This window comes from Leptosomus discolor, chromosome 3 (genome assembly GCF_034619465.1).
Source record: "Leptosomus discolor isolate bLepDis1 chromosome 3, bLepDis1.hap2, whole genome shotgun sequence".
NCBI lineage: Eukaryota > Metazoa > Chordata > Aves > Leptosomiformes > Leptosomidae > Leptosomus > Leptosomus discolor.
The window spans coordinates 71,440,379-71,455,129 of NC_141393.1; the positions used below are offsets into that span (position 1 = coordinate 71,440,379).

The window sequence follows — 14,751 nt, forward strand, 5'->3', positions numbered from 1 at the left end:
ATCCCTGTGCTCCCCCTGGCCGCGGGTAGGAGCAGGAGCGGTGGCTGCTGATGGAGCAAGGAGCTGGAGGTGAAGGTTGCTCCTCGCAGCGGGCCAGGCTGCTCTCAAAGCACACAGGTCTCGATGGATGTCCCAGCCTCTCCGCGTGGCCTGGTCAGGCTGGCAGGCGTGTTGATGGCCTGAGCCCTCTGCTGAAGGAGGGGACTTGTCCCACGCAGGTGGCACTGAGCAGGGCTTGGATAGCTCCGCAGGCAGGAAGAAGGTACGTAGCTCATGAGGGGGCAAATTCGGGATTCCTGAGTGCGGAGAACAGCACCAAAAGCCGTGGAGGGAGCCTGGCTGCTGGTGAGATGGGGGAAGCACTGTGGGGCAGCTAAGGTAGACAAGTGGGTGAAGGCTGTGTTTTGGCTATGTATTTTTTGCATGAGTTCAGCTGTAAACCTGCACACTGAGGGCCCAGCTGTGTGGAAGAGGCTCAGCCTGAGCTTTGCCTTTTGGAGTCAACGGAGGAGCTCATCTCTGCAGAGGAAGGAGGGTGCAAGCAGGTGGGACTGGAGTGGTCGGAAGACTCAGGTGGTGGCAAGGGGAGAAGAAGGCCAGGCCCACATCACTGGGGAGCATGTGTGAGCTCTCCCCACCAAGCCAAAATCCCTGGTGGGGCCATGGCACACTCTCCTGTCTTCTGGGAGAAGAAGGAAATTAGAGCTGGGTGGAGCAAGGATGGTTCAGGGCCGCGGTGTGCCAGGTTGCGTGCAATGGGGCTAGAGAGCCTCTCTCACCCACGCGTGCTGGGACAAACTGGTTTCAGCCAGGCAGCCTCGAACTGGGCACTCAAAGCGCCGGTGTCTTCCTTTTGCAGGTCTTGGCCTTTCTGAGCGGAGCTGCACCCTCACTGCCACGTGAGAGGCATCAGATGCAAGCGATGCCCTGTCAGGATACACCAAAACCCTTCTGGAAGGACTGGGGTTGCCACGGTGGGAATCGGTGGCACCCATGGGAGCGGGGTTTGGTGGTGGGAGATGGGGCATTGCAAGAGCCCGCTCCTTCCCAGGCTGTTGGAGCCAGCTCCCCTCCCTCCCATTGCACAACGCCCCGGCAGTGACCACAGCTATTGCTTAACCTGGAAGAGGAACAGCGGGGAAGTTCCGACATGCTTTTGCTGCTATCGTTTAAAGCACAATTTAGCATCTGGAAAGAGCAGTCAATGCCACGTGACCGTTTGCTTCTTCATGTGCAACTGCCGAGTGCCCCATGATGTGATTTGTAAATATTTATTCTGGATAATTTTTCCGTGTCCTACTGAATTATTTTCTGCTCTGAAGAACAGTTGCAGAAGCAGCCTGGGGAGAGCCAGCCCTCGCGTCCTGCAGTGTCCCCAACGGCTGTGCAGGCACATGTTCCCCCAGCCGCCTTGGAAAGGAAGAAATATCACAATGGTGCCGCCCGGCACATTGAACCTTTTGGCTGACCAATTTTCACCCCCTAGGAGTGTTTTCCTTGCTTAGCCATGCCCTTTGCATGCACTGGAAACATGAAAGCAGAGCCCTGTGCCCTACTGTCTGAGGACTGTCAGAGATTTGGGTGGGGTTTTTTTCTAACACATAAAGCAAATTTGGAAAAGAATGGGGCTTTTGTTAAAATAGATGTCTTTTGGCAGATAGCAAGGTTTTGGGCAGTCCTGTGTAGCTGTTTCAAGACTTCGAGAACCAGGGTTGAGAGCACAGGCAGCGGCCATGCCCAGCCCTGGTGAAGGGTATGACTGTGCCATTAAGCACTTACTCCAGCAAGGAGTTTCATGACAGGTATTTTTTGGCCATCATGACCTGTCTGACTGCAAGGAGGGGTCTTGGGCTGACACCTGGCTCAGGCAACACCAGGTGATTCTCCAGCTCTGTGCTGGAGCTGGGGTGTGAGTGTAGTCATCCTGCCGTGCCTGAAAGGCTGGCAGTGCCCTGGGTCCACCTGCGCTGACTGTCGGAGGTGTAGCTCTCCCTTGGTGTTCATCATCTGGCCTTGGCCACACGCATGGACAAGTCCTCAGGGAGGATGGCCCATCACCTGCTCTGCTGTATTTTGTCAGCCCTTGCTGGGAGACCTGCTGCATAGGTGTTATATACCAAAGAATTGTGTTTTCTTGGGGTGTTTTTTGGCGTCAGCCTGTCACTTCCTGTAGGAGAGGAAATGGCCATGGCAATGTGCAAGTTTTGCAGAGCGATCTGGAGCCAGCAACTGTTCAACAACCATGTAACCACTGCAGGGCTGCTGAGGAGACACCTGGAGAGGAGCTGTGCATGTGTGAAGGGATGTACCTGCTGGGTGCAGCCCCTGCTATGCTGAGGACTAGTGACACCCCCCCCAGGTCAGTGGGCAAGGGAAAAATAAAGCTGTCACCTACGTTTCACCTCTTAGGCTGACACTTGAGGAGGGGGAAAACCCTGGTGCGGCAGCAGGTGACACAAGTGTGGAGGGGACAGGCCAGGCAGCCTCTCACCATTGCAGGGATCCGAGGGAGTGGGTGTAGGAAGGGTGGGGGTGTGAGAGTAGGAGGTGTGTGTAGGGCATGGGACTCCCATGTGCATGTGTAGGGTTGGAGGGGTGTATATGGGGGGCAAGCAGCATATGGATGAGGTACAGGTGTGTAGGGGTGTCTCACGTGGTGTGAGCAGGCTGTGGGTGTGCGCAAGGACAGCTGCATCCACGGAGCAGCCTGTTGTTCCTGCCTGGGGTGGGGATGGTCTACAGTGGCTAGGTGTGTGTGAGGAAGACTGGGTGTGCGAGGACAGGCAGTGAAGGCTGTCCACAAGCACAGGCGCTGCCTGGACATGGAGGCTGTGTGTGGATACAGGTGGTGCGTGTGTGAGAAGGGCTGTAAAAATGGGGTGTGTACGTGAGGAAGGATCTGTGTAAGTAATGGGGGGGGGGGGGTGTGGTGAGGAGGGGTGTGAGTATCCCCAGTGTATGTGTGAGGAGGGCTGTGAGCACAGGCGGAATGCGTGTGTAGGGCTGTGTGTACAGGTGGGGTGCTGTGAGGAAGGCTGCGTGCGGGTACAGGCAGATGTACGTGTGAGGAGAGCTGTGCGTACAGGCAGATGTGTGCGAGCACAGCTGGTGCCCGCGCCTCTGTGTGTGTGTCGGGCTGTACGTGAGGACAGGCCCTGTGTGTGTCTCTATGTGTGTGCGTGTGTGAGGGGCGGGCGGCGCTGCCCGCCGGCAGGCCCGCTCCGCTCCCCTCCCCTCCCCTCCCCTCCCCTCCCGCCGGGCGCAGGCCGCGCAGCGCCGCCCTTCAGCGCTGCAGGCGGGGTGGCGGGGCCGGCTCCTTCCCCCTCCCTCCCGCCACCACCGGGCCCCTCTTCGCCCGGGCCCGCCGCCCCCGGCCCGCCGCCGCCCCGCCCTCCGCCTCCCTCCCTCCCTCTCTGTCGGCCGGGCGGCAGCCGGCGCGGCCCCTTTAATTCACCCGCTCCCCTCCCCCGCCCGGCCGCTCCAGCCTCCATTTTCCAGCGGATCCGGCACCTGGAGGCGGCGGCGGCGGGAGCGGCCCGCGCCCCGCACCCGGCCCCGTCCCGGGCATGGCCGCCAACATGTACCGGGTCGGAGGTAAGCGCCCCCGGGGTCCCGGCCCCGCCGCGGCTCGGCCCGGCCTCGTCGCGCCTCCCTCCCTTCGCTCCCTCCCGCGTGCGAGCGGCGCCTCGGGGGCCCGGCGGGCCGCGGCGGCGGGGCAGGCCCGGGGCGGGGCGGCGGCCCGGCGGGGCGGCGGGAGGGTGGCGGGGCGGGCGGGGGACCGGGGTTGAGGCAGCGCCTGGGGCGGGCTGGCAGCCGGGGGGCAACCCGGGAGGGAGGCTGGCGGGGCCTGGGGGCCGTCGGGGGGGGCAGCCGGAGGCCGGGGCGGGTGAGGCGTGTGGGGCGGGAGCGGGGCAGGGGCCTGGTGAGCTGTGGGGAGGGGGCGGCGGCGGGTGAGGGGAGGCCTGGTGTGGGGTTAAACGGGGTGAAGGGCTGCCGCGGGGAGCCCTTGTGTGGGCTGTAGGGCGAGGAGCGGGGCGAGGCGGTGTGGTGTGCTCGGGGTTAGGTGAGCCGGGGAGGTGGGGCGGCTTAGGTGAGAGGTAAGGGGTGGGGACCAGCCTCATGGGGGCCCCCTGTTTGGGGCTCGGGGATGCAGGGAGACGGGGCGTGTGAGGTGCGGGGCTGTGGGTCCTCGGGGGGGGGCTTGGGCAGAGGGGAGCAGAGGGCAGGTCCGGGCCTGAGGCATGGTCAGGGCGAGATGGGTTAGCGGGGCTGGGGCAGCGCAGGAAAGCGAGAGCGGGGAGGCCGTGGGGGAGCAGAGTCGGGACGGGCCCTGGGATGGGGCCTGGGGTGGAGCGGCTGCTTAGATGGGGGTCATGCGAGGTTTAGGGGTGGGGACCAAGGAGGAGTTGCTGCGATAAGGAGCACAAAGATGGGCAAAGACTGGTGGTAGACCAGGGGACTGGCATGAGGCACGTCCTGCAGATCTTGGCCTCCCCTTCTACTCTTGCAGTTTTGTTGTGTGCTTTCCCATTAGTCTTCTATTCAGGGTTGTGCTCCTGTCTGATTGTCTTTGTTTTGACTCACGTGAAGAGAAAGGAGAGGCAACGGGGTTTGGGATTGCATTTTATGGAGTATAAACTGAGGATGGTCTGGCATGAATTTACGTTCAGCCATTTTCCTTCATAAAAGCTGTCCTGCGGAGCTTCTTTCTCCCCAAAACTGTAGGACGTGTGGGAAGATCTTTTTGTGGGGTTCCCTCCTTTTCAAAACACCCTATTTCTTGTGGACTTCTGTAAAACCAGAGTAAAGTAAACAAGGGAAAAAATATAGTAAAGGTGTCCAAGCTATCCTGTCTGGCTGCTCTCCATTAACAACTACTTTCTGTTCTTTCCGCTTTTCTGGCCTACTCTTACTTTGTGCTCTGAAAAATGTCACTTCTTTTGTCGTGTTAGTACTTTTTTTTTTTTTTTTTTTTTTTTTGGTTGCACTTGGTTTCATAGAGGGATGAGGTGTGCCTCTTGGCTGTCCCGGCTTTGTTTCTGGGTTTGCTACAAGCTGATGGTGTGTGTGTAGCGTTATGTTGGTTTGGAGATGCTGAAAGTAGAAAGATGAAGGGCAAGATGAGTTGTGGAAATTTACAGCTCGGTTCCTGGTGTGACTTGCAAAGGGAATTATTTCCTGGAAATTATTGCTTGGCATTTAAAGTTATAGGCACCGGTCTTGTGTGGGTTGTCGTCTCTAGTATTTTGTATAGCAAAACGTGTACTGCAGCAGCACTTTGGTTTGAAGGATGCCATGGGAGGCTTGGCATGGTCTTTGACATAACAAAGTCAGGGTGTCCAACACCCCCTGCTCTCCCTCCTGTCAGCCAGAGAGACAGTCTTTTCATCCCAGAAGGGGAATCAGGTTAGCCAGGCGTGATTTGCCTTTGGTATATACATTTTGGCTGGTCTTGGCCACCTTATTGTCCTTCTGGTACTTGGAAATGTTGTCCAGGATTTGCTCTGTAACCTCTCTGGGCAGAGGGCAAGGCAGCTGGCTGATAGCCAAGGTTACAGTGCTCTGTTATTGTACATATGGATGAGGTCTTGATTTAACATATTACCGAGATCAACATATGGATGGATGCAGCTGTTTCTGTATGGGTGCTGTGTTCAGCCTGAGCCGGAGGAGTTTGTATTATTGAATTCTTTCTGACCTCTGATGCTGGTATCTCCCACTAATGGTTTTGTGCACTGAAGTTGCGTGTGAACTCCAGGGCAGGATTAAATCCTGAATGGGATTTGTGCATAGTCATTTCATACACTTCCCACTGGAAGACAAACATTCAGCAGATAATCTGTTATTATTCTTGTGGCTACCGAATTGTGTCGTATGAACTCCAGACCTAACAGCTGCCAAAAGCAGCTTGCTCACTATTGATCAATAATGCTCCTAGAAGTATACATAGACTCAGAAAGGATGGTCATCACTTTTGGCCTAATCATGAAACACTGTGAATTTTTGTTTTCGGAAACCAGTAGGTGGATTGTGCTTCTCTGATAAAGATTGATTTTAAATGCGTAGTTGACAGCTCTTCCAAAGGACTTGAAGTGTCTTGCTCTCTTTTAGTGTTGACATGCAGTAGTTCCTGGGGAAAGGAGCTGAGGAGCCTGCACTATGGGGGTGAAGGTGGCATGCAAGTCTTCTCCTCAGTGTTGTGTAGCAGAGTGGGCGTGCTGGGGGCTTTAGGAGCCACCACTTGAATAGTTGTAAGACTCTGTGGGTAAGTTGACTGGTGGGTGGCATTGAGTTGCTCAGAGAAAGCAACTGGTGCTCCTGGTTGCTGCTGATTTTCTACTGGTACATTTCTGTTGGGGAGGGGGTTGGTTTCCAGTACAAATAGGACTGTCATAAGATAGCACAGTTCATGGGGGATGTGAAACTTTTTAAACATGTAGGGAAGATGCCAGGGTGTCAAATTCCAAAATGAAGTATCTTGCTCGTTGTCCAGAAGGAAATCCTGGAATCGCCTGCCTCCAGTGTAGCAGAAGTTAAGATTTTCTTAACAGCTGCCATACAGCCGTGAAATAAATGGCAGCATTAGGAGAGTGGGCTGCTTTTGCTTGGAAGGAGTCATGATGGGCTGGCCCACCACTTCATGGAGCAGACTGGCAGTCTACACGATCGCAGACCGTATGGGAATGTTGAATAAACACCAGATCTGAGAAGCTTGGGACCTCTGAGCTGGAATTTGGGGCCTCTGATGAAAAAATGCATGTGGGAGAGAGATGTTCATTGTTCAAGCTAGTGTCAGGCTCCGCTTTCAGGAGAGTGCTGTGTCAGCCGCCTGGAAGAGAACAGGTCATCTTGGTATCAAGAGACTTTCCAACAGCTATTCTGTCTCCACCTTCTCCAAGAGAGTTTAACTAGTATGATAAATATTTCTTTAGTAGCGGGAATGGATTGAGCCCCACTGCAGGTTTATGCCCCTGTGGCATTCCCTTGATGCAGTGAAACAATGATTTTTGCATTTCCATCTTGCACTGATTTGGGGAACTTAAATTTTTCCACCTTCCCTCCTCCTCACCCTTTGTTTTTTCCTGGATTATTTTTAATCTGTATCAGCCACCCGATCTGGTTCACTGTGGGACTGTGTGAACAGCTGAATGGGCTCAGTGGGAGGGCTCGGAACAAGGGGATGGGGAAAGAAAGGAGAGGAAGGATGGAGGAAGAAGTACTGAAGCCAACACTTTTGCTGAAATAAATGTCAGTTTATGCTTTTAGATGAAAAGCCTTTTATGTGTTCTTGGCTTCTAAGTGTTATCCTCTTGTTTGGGAGCATACTAGGCTACAAAATTATCACCTCTTTTGAGTCTGTGGTATGTTTAAGGTGTGTTTAAATGGCGTTGGAAGGTATGGTCACACAGGTCAGTCAAGCACGTATGTGCTAGCCGTATCTAACACGATTAAAGTGAAATTATGACCCCACAGCACCTGGCACGGGTACCCAAGATTCCCAGCAGCTTTATTCCAGTGTGCTGGAGACTGAAGCTCCACATCTTACTTGGTGCTGTTATTCTGACTCCCTAGATTAGACCTGGTGTTGGTACGCCTGCCTGTGCTGCAGTCATACTTCTTGTTTCAGCGTAGCCATCCCCAAAGTTTTTAAGAATGGCAGCATGACATCATCTCTCTGTTATTATAGGGTGTTATTAATGCGTGGCTGGGGACCGCAGTTTGACCTGCCCCCCATCCTGTTACATACCCCCATTTGGCATCCTGACTCTCCTGGCGGCATACGACTCCTGATGTCCATGCTGCTGCCAGAGAGCTGCGAGCAGATGGATATGTTGGTCCTCTTAACATCACGGTGATGTCAATAATAATTTTCTGTACTTTTCCTGGTACAGAACTGAAGTACAGAGCTATTAAGGAGGCTTGCATAAAAGCATGTTGTTGAGTCCAGCTCTGGAGCATGTAATTCAGATAATTTAACTGCAGGGACATGTGTAAACCCTCTCCTGTCCCCCTGCTTTGTTAGCAGTGTGTAAGTATTCTGGGTTGCAGGAGGGATTACTGTGGGATATTTTTTGGTTGTGTTTGTTGTGGGTTTATGTTTTTTTTATTTTCTTTATAAACTTTTAAGCTGAAGTGGAGTATTTAAAGGTAGCCTGAGCTGAGAGTGGGTTGAGTGGAGACAGGTATCAAATAACCAGTAAAGATAATAAAAATGAGAGTTTATTCTTGCAACTTACTGATAGGTTTCTACGGTCGTCTGCCCTAATAAATATAGGACAACTTCTAGCTTATCGCTGTTCAGCAACAGCTAGGCAGTGAGTTTCTTCATCTTTTCCTTTCACTGTTTCTAGTTATGCAAGTTTGTATTTTACAGTCTTCCTTTCCTTCCCCCTCTCCCCCATATCGGACTGCATCAGTGTTCATTAGCCTTTAATTGGGAAACGTCACGTGTGTCCTCAGCCAGTTTGGGTGTGTTTGGGGGCTAGACCTGTAACAATTGTTTAGATACATGCCCCATGGATTTGTAATAGCTGTAAAGCCATTTGCAGCTGGCAAAATGGAGTGAAAGCACTAAGCTCCCTCCTGCCAAAAGGGGGAAATCTGGCTTCCCTCTTCCTTGTCCCCAGCAGGGTGGTGCTCACCTACTGCCTTTTCTTGTTTTTCTTGGCCGCCTCTTTGACCAGATTGGTGTTGCTGGCCCGTTAGAAAGTCAGCACAGTGATGGAGCTGGTTTTCTGCTGGGTTAGTAAGTTCCTGGGCTGGTGCGTGGGAGGCTGTGCCAGGGCAGCCTGCCGGGAGGGCTGGGGTGGGGGACACCGTCTGCCTGCGGTGCAGCTGGGGGTGGCTGTGGTTAGGTGGGCAGCTGAGCTACACCTCGGCAGGGCCTGCACGCTGGTTTACTCCTTGTCGGCCCTAGGAGCCCGTCAGTCTTGTGTGTTTTGCCTTTTAGTGACGGTGAATAAAAGACACTTGATAAGAAGTTGTGGAAAAGGGACTTCTAAACTCTTTGAGCATATGCTTTTGTTTAACTAGTGAGAATTTGGGGGGATGTAAGATATTTTCCTTTCACTTGCATCTAGTTGTTGCTTTTCAAGCAACTTCTGATGTTTAAACATCCTAACTTTAAATAATAAAGAGTACTTAATCTCTCCCCACTAGGATGAGAAGAGAATAAGGTGGTTTCTGTTACTGTTTTAACTTGGATTTATAAACTACTCCGAGCAGTTTGGGGTTGCTTGAAAGCATGGGTATGAATTGTTGGAGGTTGCCTCCTCATAGTTCTGCACATCTTCTGTCAATAAGTAATCTGTCAAGTTAGTGTTACTTCTGCACCAAGCAAGATACTGCGGTTCTAGGTCTTTAGTATCTTGGTGCTCACAGACGTAGATCTAATATACAAAAAGGCCCCTGCTTCAAAGTGTTTTTAAAACTCTGGTATGATTCCTACTCTCCTCTTTACTTGTAAAACCAAATTTGGTCTGTTGGACTGTCTGTTGTTAACAAGAACTAATGAGTTTCTGCTGTAATTATTTAATGTGTAAGAAAGCGTTTCAGTAGGGAAAGGCATTGAGGAATTCTTCACATTAAAAAAGACACAACCTTCTTTTAAAAGGAACTTTGTTATGCCACATTTCAAAGGGGGTTGAACCCTGGTGCTTAGATGAATAATTTAATTTATTCTCCATTGCAGATGGCAAATTTCTCATGTCCAGTAGGATATGGGATACAACTGTTTCTGCGGATTAATACATTGCAGGGTCCTCAGAGTTGGTGCTGGCTATTCAAACATAACAAAATTTAAGCTTGAAATATAGCTGGCAAACTTTTTATGTTCATATATTTCACAAATTTTTTCTAAATATACAGTAAAGCCTAAGGTGCATTTAAAGAAGAAAGTGTTCTTTTTGGAAGCTTCAGGAAATGCCTTGTCTTCTCCCCCGTGCTGCTCCTGTGCTGTTTGCACACCAGTTGTTTTTGGAAGATTCTTAGTGGATTTAACACTATTTGATGCCTCAAGACCAAGACGGATGGAAATGGTTCTTATCTCAGCCAAGAACTCAGCCTGTAAAGACAACAGCCTGCGTACTTCTGATTTACTTGTTTGCTTCACAGAAAACCCTTGAAGTTTCAGCCTGACCTCCATGCAAAATGTTTGTGTTTATTTACAAGCTCTAATGGCTGGATGAGACTTAGGCCTGACTGAATTGAGGAGTCCCCTCAAGCAAAGCTCCTGATCCATATCTTGGGTGATCAGTTTACTGGCAGTGTGAGGACTTGTCCTTTAAGTACATCTCCATTGCCTGTGGCATGTGAGTGTGAGCAGTGTGTCTTGTGTGAAGGCTTCCTCAATTTGTTATCCCCTTAAGCCATAAAGGAAGGCTTAAGTCTTGAAGAATGAGGTTTTCTTCATGGTCTTGTACAGAATTAAACATCTGTTTGTTTTTTGTATATCACTTCTAACTAAACCTTGGTTTCTGCTTGCTGAAGTGAGGAGGCAGATGAATCACCTTCAGGGGAAGAACTGGTGAAGTACCAGTGAAGCTTTCAGGCTGTGTAGCCCAGACCAGAAGGAACCATGCAGAGTCTCCTTTTCCAGCTCTTTGGCTGGATCATCTTTAGGAAGGAAGAGTGTTCCTGAGATAATTTCTACTTGACATTGATCAATGAAGTAAACCAAAGAAATTAGTTGGCAGCTTTAAAGTGAGTTTGCAAGCGAAAGAAAAAATGTAGACTTCTCCACAGTCTTTCACACGTGTGTTACTCGCAAGCTGTTTATTCTTTGTGGCGCCTGGGCTTTCACAGCTCTGGTTCTGTGCATTGCCAGATCACCAATCATGCACTGTGTCAGATGTGGCCCGTGGTAATGTTTCTGTTGAATTGGACATGATGTGCTCTGGTTAATTCGGGTGATTTATGCTTTTATGCAAGATGTAGGAGTACAGACGATACTTGATCAAGCATAAAGTTAGTGTGGTGAGAGCAGATGATTCCTGATTTAGCACAGAGCTTGTCCTTACAGAGTTAAGTTGTCAACATCTGAGCAAATTTGAACCAGCCAACTGAGACAGTTTCTGTGGATGTTTCTTTTGGTAGCGGTGTTGATTTAAGCAGCGCCTGCTTGCAGACATTTGTTACTGTCCTTGCGTTGCTTCCTTAGCTGGGCTTACAGAGCTTTGCATGGCTGTGCAGTGAAGCAGAACAGGGAATTGGTTTGGTTTGGAGACAGTTTTTTGACCCGAGTGAGTTCCTAATCAGGTTTACCCTGTCCGTGCCTGCCTCCTCCCATCCAAGGAGAAGCTGTCACAACTTGAGGGGGTGGTATGAGAGGGCGGGGATGAATCAGCTTCACTGGCACTCTTGTTTGAAGAAACATCTGCAAAACTACAGCAGGAGTTTACACTTCATCCGTGTTTTACATTTTGAAGCCATGATGTTTTCAATCTGGCACTGAAAACACCTACCCTGCACTTACTATAACTGTCATACCATGACCTAAGCATTAATGCACGTTTACTAACTGAAGTTGAACATTGCTCTTAAACAAACAAACAAACCCAAACAAAAAACGACAACTTTTTTGTTGTTTTTATTTCTTGAGGGTGATACCAGCCTTGGTGTCTGAATACTTCAGAGGTTCTTGTTTTGTAACCCTTGGGATCCTTGCAGGGAATGTGGAAGCTGATTTCTTGTCATCCTCTGCGCTCCCTAAGTATCTTTTTGAAAATAATGTTTTTCTTATCTGTCCTTAGCAATGAGAATTGCAATGGAACAGGCTATTCTCCTGGTTGCTAGAGAAGATTGTTAGGGTGGAGTTTGAGGATACTCCTCTCCCATGTGTGTCCCCCCCCTAAATACTCCCCTGTGATTTAAGGAGTTTTCTTCTTACTAGTCTCTCCATCTGCTCGAGTGTTTCTCTGGCTCTGCTGTAAATTGGACCGTTCTGGTCTTCCCTTACAACCCACCTTTGGGGAAAGGTTTTTATTTTTTTAAGATTGGACTATTTCCGTGAGCTGGTTCATGGCATTGCCCCACAAAGAGTTATACTGGCACAACTGAAATTACATAGGCTTACAACTTTGCTATTGCAGAAAATACTGCATAGCTACATCCTTGGGGTCTAGGTGGCAGAAGAGGTAATGCAGAACAGTCTTTGTGTTGAGATGACTTCGAATCATGCTTTTACATAATCTGATGTAAAACAGAGAAGAAAAAGTGGTTCTCCAGGAATACTTAGTGGATGCTTGTCCTGCAGGAAGCTGGAGGGAGCTGACTTAGTGAACTGAAAGGGTCAGCGCTGCATGCGAATGTGCCTCAATTATAGTTGGGATATTGGGAGTGGATTAATTGAAATGGGTTTCCTTGTACTGCCATATAATTGATTTCTAGTGGCAGAATTGCTTCTTTATCCTCAGGGTAGTACTTTGGAAGCTTAATTTTATTTCCAGGATTCTCACAAATTCTCTTTTCAAGTCTTGTTTGTACACAGTCTCCCTGCCTTAACTGCTACTAGGGATGCCAGCTTACAGGTATTTCAATGTGGCATAGTTCTTATCTAAGACAGCGACCTGCAAAGTATGGCTGATGCCTATAACCTCTTTCAATAGTACCAGCTGATGGCTGTCTTTTGTGGGTTTTTGGTTTGGTTGTTCTTTTTCCCCCCACCAATTTTCTGCACACTGAAAACAGACAACAGTGCTATGAGGAACAGAAATAATGATATTGACTTTATCTAAAATTTGTGTTCTTCCTTCTCTGAGGTGGTGGTTCTCCTTCCAGGCCTACTCCTGTTTAATTTTGTGCTTTTACTGGAAAGCTACTATCTGAACTCTGTGCCTCATCCAGAACCATGATTTTGAGTCTCTGGATTGTTACTGATAGGCAGAATAGCTGCCTGCTTCCCTGGCAGAGGGGGTAAACTTTTGGGAACATAAATAGTCATAATGGATCAAATCAGAAGTTAATCGAGCCCAGGACCTGCCTGGAGCAGCACTGACAATAGCAGTGTTGGGAGGTGTGTAAGGAAGCAAGCACTTCTGATAATCCCCCAAACACTGTGGAACCTCCAGTGATTTGCTTTAAAATCTGGTCTATTAATTGTTTCTGAAATAGGAACCATTTGATACCTCTGGTTGTCTGTCTTACCTTTTTCCCTTTCGCTTGTAGTTTTAGTATCTCTGTTTTCAAGATAGGGAACAGTGATCAGACCTTAATTATCTTTGAGACTTCTGTCCCTCTGTGAAATATTTGAAATCAAACCAAGGGTTCAGGAGTTAATAGGGAAGAACTAATGCATGGATAATGGAGTTGCATAAACCTTGTTTCACTAAGAATCAGGCAAGAAAATGATATGAGGTAGCTGGGCAGGAATTTGTCTTCCTCCCCCCCCACCCCGATGTGATAGAAAACAAAGACAACCTTTGGGAAGTTCTAAATCCCTTAATGTTTCAGAGTTTAAACTGGATCAAGCAACCATTGGTTTTCCAGGCGAGTTGCATGTCATTAACTTAAATGGGTTTTTTGCCCTCAAAAGGTAGAGAGTATTTCTTAGCCTGTGTAGGATTCTGTGTGGTTAGATATTTTAGTTTTTGTTTGTAACCACTACAGGTCCTTCAGAGGTTTGGTTTAGGGTTTATATGTTTAGGGTTTTTTTTGTAGTATCTCTTACTACATTAGGAGAGCTTGCACTGATTAAAGCTTGTATCAGCTTTTTTATAGGTCTGTGTATAATCTATAGTCCTGTTACATGAACCTTGCTATGAATTGCTTCTACTTCAGGGTTATGGTTTGAGGGATATTGAACCTGGATTTTTAGAGACAAGTCAGGAAAACTAGTACATTATTTTCATCTCAAAACAGGCAAGTTTTTTGGCTGTCCCTTTCTAGATACAAGTTCTGCACATTTGGAAGAAAATGGAATGTGAACATTTTGTCCACATGTATCTGTAGATAATTCTTGTTTCTTGAGTGTTTTACAGTTTTGGTATTTTTAAGGTGAGGTGATAAAAGACTGTTCCTCCTGCTTCATGTTCATGGCTTTGAATACGTTCTCCAGGGCAACTCACCTTTAGAATAACAGTGTAGTTGTTAGAAAAAGAGATCAATTAACCAACTCAAGAAAATCAGCTACCTATTTCTTACAAGCATGCTGCCTCTTGGGTTAAAGCATGGTATTGATTATCAGCTTCTACCCATTTTTGTACAGATGCATGTTTCATGGGGATTTGGCAAAAAGTACAGGAGTTTTTCACTTGTGTGTTTAGGAATTTGCCACTTTTTTACCTTCTCACTGCTGGGGCCTGAAATGGCGTCTTGTTCTGTCTTTTATTATTGAAAATAAGAGTAGAAGCTGGTATGAAACTGAGAACATGACTTCTGCCATGCGTTTTGAATATGTGAGGCTGAACTTCCTTTAGTACAAAGCAATCTTGAGTGGCACTTCTGCATGTGTATGTGTGTAAATGCGTGCTTGGAATTTGATTGTCATTATAGAGGCTTTAGTTTATTAAATGAAACTGCGTTGTCCTTTCCTTCAACGTATCCAGACTCTTCACCTTACAGCTCCAGTGTTCTTTCAAGTCATGTTGTTTTTCTTGGAGAAGAGGTGGAAAGGGGAAGTTGAGCTGAACGTACTGTGTATCCGTACATCTCTGAATTAATTTTTTAGAGGTTTTTACAGTGTATTATATGAGCTGATAGAATCTGGAGAGGCTGTATGCTTGCTTGGCACATGGGTGTTAGGATGATTTATTT

General features: G+C 48.7%; 1 protein-coding gene across 1 annotated transcript in view; it reads left to right on the forward strand.

Annotated features, from left to right (window-relative positions):
- The first annotated feature begins 3,566 nt into the window (after positions 1–3,566).
- The window catches only part of MTA1 (metastasis associated 1), an 89,375-nt gene continuing 78,190 nt past the window's right edge, over positions 3,567–14,751 (forward strand). The window contains exon 1 of the mRNA XM_086463050.1: positions 3,567–3,594. Within this exon, the coding sequence (XP_086319176.1) occupies positions 3,567–3,594 (28 nt within the window). The remainder of the gene's footprint in view (positions 3,595–14,751) is intronic.